This window comes from Trichoplax adhaerens, genomic scaffold, assembly GCF_000150275.1.
Source record: "Trichoplax adhaerens TRIADscaffold_44 genomic scaffold, whole genome shotgun sequence".
NCBI lineage: Eukaryota > Metazoa > Placozoa > Uniplacotomia > Trichoplacea > Trichoplacidae > Trichoplax > Trichoplax adhaerens.
The window spans coordinates 160,084-167,220 of record NW_002060984.1 but is presented as its reverse complement, the minus strand read 5'-3'; the positions used below and the strand labels follow the sequence as shown (position 1 = coordinate 167,220).

At 32.8% G+C, this 7,137-nt stretch overlaps 2 protein-coding genes across 2 annotated transcripts; one reads left to right on the top strand and one right to left on the bottom strand.

Moving 5' to 3' along the window:
* Positions 1-430: 430 nt before the first annotated feature.
* Positions 431-1,818, bottom strand: TRIADDRAFT_62396 (uncharacterized protein; the record flags this gene model as incomplete). The annotated part of the gene is made up of 3 exons (XM_002118308.1): positions 431-872; positions 1,083-1,201; positions 1,774-1,818. The coding sequence occupies 3 exons, from the start codon at positions 1,816-1,818 to the stop codon at positions 431-433; spliced, it is 606 nt and encodes a 201-aa protein (XP_002118344.1).
* A 3,917-nt stretch (positions 1,819-5,735) lies between these two features.
* On the top strand, positions 5,736-6,833 carry TRIADDRAFT_62395 (uncharacterized protein; the record flags this gene model as incomplete). The annotated part of the gene is made up of 1 exon (XM_002118321.1): positions 5,736-6,833. The coding sequence occupies one exon, from the start codon at positions 5,736-5,738 to the stop codon at positions 6,831-6,833; it is 1,098 nt and encodes a 365-aa protein (XP_002118357.1).
* Between the last annotated feature and the right edge of the window lie 304 nt (positions 6,834-7,137).

The window sequence follows — 7,137 nt, the reverse complement described above, 5'->3', positions numbered from 1 at the left end:
ATATTAACAATTAGTAAAATTTAACGAGCATAGGTAAAATAACTTCTGTAGCCATATATTTCTGCGTTACTTCTTCACTCAAAGTCTCTCCTAAACTGAGGTAGCAAAGATATAGTACGGTAATTAATATCATATTATTTACTAGTAATTACTAAAATCATAAACACTTATAAAACATAGATTAATAAGCTACAGACTGGTGCATAGCCAACATTTTTGTTTAAACTATTACGGTATCGTACCAAATACTTAATCTAGCAGAGCAATTTTTGATATTGATATCTTAATTTATATACAGACAATTTTAGTGTATCAAAATTGTATCTTTAGTTAGATAATATTAGAATTTAACGCCTAAAAATTATAGTTAAATAATATATGATTATTTATCAGTAACTAGTTTATTGATAAGTTTGGATGTATCTATTTTCTAGAAATGAGCTTTCTTCGCCTTTTTCTTATAGGTAGCACTAGGAACATCACGTTGGAGCATCCAGCAATATTCACCCATCATAGAAGGACTGACTTTACCCTGATAAATTTTCTCTATTCTTGCGATGTCTTGATGGAATCTTTCTCCGTGTTCGTCACTAATATCGCCAAGGTTAGGAGGGAAAAAATCAAGGTGAGAATGTAAAAAGTGAACTTTAAGCGTCATTCGGCATCCTAAACTATGGTAAGTTGACAACCGTGAATTCACCAGTTCCTTATAATTTTTGGCTCTATGATTGCCGAGAAAATTATTGCAAACTGATTTCAAGGAATTCCAAGCTTGCAATTCATTACGTTCCAACACTTCTTTAAATTTATCATCCTCCATAAGATCTCTAATTTGCGGGCCCATAAAACTCCCTTGAAATAGTCTATCGTAACTAAGCGATGGAAATTTTTTTGATAAATAAATTAAACCCTGTTATTTGTATTCAATGCTTTAAGGAAAGTCTGCATCAACCTAGCTTGATATGAAGAGGGGGTAAATAGATATTTTTGACTTTTATTAATGGTGGATGTATAACATTGTTGTAACCAGGAATAAGATGCAAGCGTGGCGTCCAATTTTTCCTAATGTAGTGAGCACTTACCTCGCGGCTATCCCATAGACAGAGGAAGCAACTGTGCCTTGTAAATCAGGTTTGCATTCCAAGTAGTGGTGTAGTAATGTAAAAATCACAACAAGTATGCCATTGATGTTGCTCGAAGTCTATTGCACGTAAGAGAATTGCCAAATTTTCGTATATTTCCTGCAATGTGACAGAATATCCAATCGGTACAGAAGGATATTTATTGCCATTGTGGAGAAGTACCGCCTTTAAACTATATCTCGTTGAATCAATAAATAATCTCCAATCCGATGGTTAATGATCTTGATTGAATCTGCCAAATAATCCGTAAATATCATAGAAGTAACAAAATGATCTTACTATCTTAAAATAATTTGCTAGAACCATATTTCTTTCTCGGAATAAGGTAATTTTAACACTAATTTCAAGCAGATTCCATTACTTTAGTCTTGAACTTAATAGTTCGGATTGTGATTTGCTCATAATTAGATCTCTTACCAAGTCATTCAGTTCACCTTCAGTAATAAGGTGTGATGTGCGGTCCTTATCCTGGGAACTGTTGTATTAGTAATCCTTATCATGGATATCGTCCTTTTCAGCATGCTTTGGTCATCAGTAGTGTTATTATCATTAGACATCTCTTTTTGCATACCAGGTGGAATGGGAATAGGAAATTTACTGCTATGTGTTATTGGTCGAAATGCTGATGTACCTGTTGAATATTTAATGTTTTTTCTCGTTTTTGTGGAATAACCATTGATGTTTGTTTGGCAAAAATAACAATCTACTGGATGATTTTTGGGCTTCGACCAAATCATAGATATAGCAAATAGCTTAGAGCTTCGTCTTCGATTGTGCCACTGATGTAATCTAGTATTGCAAGTTGAACAGCAATATCACGGTTCCCAACTTTTACATCGATGGCTTACTTTAAATCCAAAATAGTCAAAATACAGTTGCTTGGTAGAAGTACATAGGTTTCTTTTCTGATTACTTGTCATATATGATCTGCAAATGTAACAAAAATAGTTAGGATTTGTTTTACAGTTTAGAGGCGGGCCATTAGTACTATTGAATGGAACATGACCAGAATTAGATGTCCGCCTAGTTTTCCAACGACTCCTTTTTACAGCATTTTTATGACCTTTACTGATGCTAATGAGGTTATTATCAGGATAAATAGGTAAAGCTTGTATTACTTGCTTACTGCTACTATCAGATTTTATTTCAGTTTGATTATTGTTCGTAGCGTTAAACTCATTCTTATTAGTCAAGCTATTATCAAAAGCTATTATCATGATTGCTATTAATATCTTTAACATAGACATCATCTGAGTGATCACTGCCCTTTATGGTTATGTCTTGGATATGATTAGAATCGTGCTCAGAACTAGACTGGCTATGAAAACTTTGTATGATATAATTATCGTCGAAGATATGCTTGGATTGTAGATAATCAAGATCTTGTGAATCTTGGTTATCATCATCGATGATCTTTAGATTTACACTGTTAACTTCATTATTGCTATTACTTTTGATGACTGCCATTCTAAAGTCGTTAATAATATAGTTCTCGAAAGTATCTGTTTACAACAGCTCTACTAAGGTCTTCATGGAAGTCTTTGTATCTGTCTTTATAATTACTTACGATAGAATGAACAGTATTGAGGTGACTTTCATTTTCTTAAGATTTTTGGTTAAATACTTGATGATGGTCTACGATGAGCCAGTTATTACTAACATTTTCGCCATCAACAACTTCATTGCTATTGCAACTGACTTCAGATTTTGTTTGCTCATTGCTAGAATTATTTGCTTTCAATACCTCCGTGGAAGCTTGAAAATTAAGACTGCTACCATCACGTAAGGCTAGTAAATTTTGGCTAGTTGACGGTTTTGGTACGGAAATACTATCGCCAAGCGGTGTCGGTAAGATGCCTGATGTTGCACTAGGATACGTAAAATTGTTATTAATCGTGTCTGGGCAGCCAGGAATATTTGCCTTCCCAAAATAGCAATCGTTAGGATGATTGTTGGGAGTAAGCCACATCATAGGAATGGCAAATGGCCTAGAATTTCTTTCCTTCGAATAGCACTATCTCAGAGCTATCACATCCTTTACAGCAAATAATAGGTGCCCAAATCTTATCTTGACTGTTAATCTTAAATTTAAAGTGGTAGAAATATAATTCTATTACTTTCGGTGTTAGGTGGCATCGAAATGATACAGAGGTATACGAATCACATATACAGTAAAATGAATTTGCTTCCGTTTCACAACGTTGTTTCTTAGCCTTATTACCTTATAGAATAACCTCAGTTTTCTTTTCAATTAGTAAAATATGTTACGCTGCTAATGTTTCATAGTATGAGTTCTTTCAGCCTGTAAATATAAGAAGAAAAGTGACTAAGGAAAGATATGTTTGGTCAGTGCTATGATAATAGTTAGCATTTTTACCATGTTTGAAAGATTATAATTACCGATTTTTATGGACATCGTTCCATGCAGCTGCTAATCGCATCCAAAGTTTTGAGTAAAGCATTTCTTTTTCATTTTCAGAGAAGGCCACCATACAGTTAAGTTGATACAACTGTAATTTCCATTGCCCTTACTTAAGAATGAAATCTGCCACTTGTCTTATCTATTACAATTAATAATTAAGTCATTAATAATGGAGCGATTCTATTCATTGTGATACCGTAATTTCGTCTTCTTAAGTGGCGAAATGCTATCATAGAACATTGAAAGCTTTTTTAGAATTTGTCAAATACAAATCAAAAAGATTATTTCAGTATGTCCAGATTACTTTGTACTGTAATGAGTTATACCCTGATAGAAAGCTAAAAAGTATTACTTGATATTTTAGATTAAGCAAAAATCAAGTAATCATGACAATCCGTAAGATTGCTAATAGCATTCGTATAATGTGCAATGAGCAAAATGCCGAAAATTAACCTGTAATAGTTAAAGGAATAAATCGAATTAACCTTCTCATACCTTATAAATTATTATTGGTTTAGCAAAAGTCTAGCAGTGAAGGTTGCGAGTTGTAGTATGATCATTCAGGCATGCTGTTATAAGATCTCACTGATTCCTGTTATAATACTTCTTAGCTTTTAGGCAAATTGTATTATGAGTTTCGTGGGGATAAATTTTCAAAATTATTAATAATACGGAAATGCACGATTTCACTCTTACAAATACCATACACGTATGTGACTTCGTGCATTACAAGGTTGAAATTAAAAAAAACCAGGCAAATTCATATTTATTTATTATGTATTAGGTTGTCGTATTAAAACTAAGCCATAAATTGGATAATGTAAGTCACTAATCAGATTTGTGAATAAGCTTAAATTGACGGTATAATACATTTATGTCTAAGAATTATATGCAACAATCCTCGCGTACGATGTCCAAGATTATATAGTACTGCATGTCCATAACTTTATTTGAACTCAAAAAAACGGAAAATTCCTTAAGCTAATTCAATATTGAATAACGCTCCTTGTCTTAGGTTACAAGAATAAAAAAATGGATTTTAAACTGGAGTGCATTAATTACCTGTAGTTAATTCAGTAAATCACGATCCAAGTGTTTTACTAAAATACTGGAATATTCAGATCATATATCTCAATTAATGAACCAATGTCAATGCTAATATATTTCGTTATTTCACTACACGCGCAGTATCTAATGAACTTAATTAATTAACCCGTTATTTTATTGCAGAATAAAAATAAAGAAGGCTGATTGATGTGAATTCTTTTCTTCAAGGATTGGATCAGGCTCTATGCCACCAGAAATTTATTAGAGCAGTATTACCATTTGGTAAAACCCAGCTATGAACGAATACGTTAAATGTCCATTGTTGTAGTTTTTCCAAAAGATTCGTTTTTATTTTATTAGTTAAGCTAATAAATCTGCTAAATAAAGTATTACTGTGAATGCATTACCATGGTTCGTATATCCTATTCACGTCATCAAGAATTAGAATATTCTTAAATCAAACCATAAAGTAGTACATTACGCATCACAGTAATATTATATCTAAGCGATGTAATATTAATATTAATAGAAAGTTCATCTTCGTTCTATGGGTCAAATTAATTAAGGATCTTTGCTAATTATGCACTACTTTCTTGGGTTAGTTTCGATTACTCTCAGCTACAATGTTCTTCACTCCTTTTTAGTGTATACTAATTATCATTTATAGGCTTATGCACTGAACAATAACAAACTGTTGCTAAAATTCACGAAATGTTTAGCTTCTCAAATTCAATGGCAATCGCAAGATTACTGCAAATTTCTTCGCTGTAATACGAGTACGCAGATATTAGATATTGAGTATTTAGATAGCAGGGTAGAAATACAAATTTTATAGTAGAAAAATTGTCATATATATTGCTGCAGTCTATTTATTTATCCTAATTCATCTTATGATTTTAAATTATTTTGAAACATGGCGACATTATTGTGGTTGTTTTCTTTCTTCAATTAGATTGCCAATTCCTAGAGTTGATGGCATTGATGCTTGCATTATATTAAATCCACATCAAACTACTGAAATCGGATTTATCGCAGATTTATAGAATAACTCTTCTATAGTATTTTTATGGATCCTATAGACATACATTAGCTAAAGCCTCAATTAACATTAGAGCTTGATTACGATGAGTTCGACGAAAGAATTACAAGAGAGTGATGAAATTCGTATACTATTATTACGTAAACAAGGTGTAAAGTTCAAGGAAATCGCTCAAAAACTAGATTTGCCATATTCAAAGGTCACTGGAACATACTACAAATTGAGAGGCAGGAATTCAAAAGTGGTTCGTCCAAAAATTAAGATTGCACTAGATCAAGATAATTCAGGAGTCATTAATTTTCTTCTACAAAACTCGAGATCTATGAATCCTAATGTCAGTTTAAGTATTCAGACTCCTGCTAGCTCAAAATCGATGAGTCCTAATGTAAATTTAACTACTCAGCTTTCTGCGACAAATATTGAAGATGTTGATAAGGAAACAGATAAAAGTGTTAATAACTCTCAAACGGAATTTTCTCTCAGGAACCCGACGGTAAAAAAAAAAGAATTAGCAGTTCAAAATATTCAATTAGAGAAGAGTTGGGTTTCAACACTCAAAGAGTGGAAAATACCTGACTGGCGTAAAGTTGTTTGGATTGGCGAGAGTAAGTTTGATATTACGAAGATACTAAGCTCTTCTGCTAGAATTTCTAGTCGAAATCGAGAAGCAATTGATCGGGATATCAATAAGGATGGCAATCTTTCCTTGCATAGATGCTGCACTGTCATAACTCTTTGGGGCTGTATCAGTTGTGAAAGCGTCGGACCAGTCATTAGGATTGCAAAATATTTGGGAGCTACAGCCTATGTTGACATGTACGAAAAATACCTATTACCTTATTTATCATCTTTGGATAGAGCATTCATATGTATAGGCTGTAGGCTGCCAGGTCGACGTGGTAAAGTTATTAATGAGTTAAGCCAGGAACGTTTTGGACTTGAAATACAATCTTGGCCAAGCCATAATGCTGCACTTAATCCACTTGAAGATGTATGGACAGGCATTAAATCTAAGCTTATCAATATTCCTTCAATAATGCCGGTAGATTTTGAAGGGGAGATTATAAAATTATGGAATAAAACTGCAGTTGACGAGATTATTTCCTTAGTTGATAGCTTACCTGTCAGGATAAATGCGATATCGAGCAGTCTAGATAAGTTTAATGACAGACAATTGGATTAACTTTTCCTTTAATCGAGTTAATACTGATGATTATGTAGGTGTGTATATTATTTACGACGATTATTCATTATGCTATCAAGTATTTATTCTCACTGTTATGAAATTTCCTTGTTTGAGGCTTTCAATGTGCAGCTTAAGCAATCGTTAGCTCAATGTTAAAATGTATTTGTAACAAATGTAGAATTAATATTTTAGGTTATATCGAATCTCAATTACGTTTTCAAAGTTTGATGATGTACATGTTAACACATTAAGCGATTTTATGAAATTTATTCGAAGTATTGGGCTTTCTATAAAATGTCTT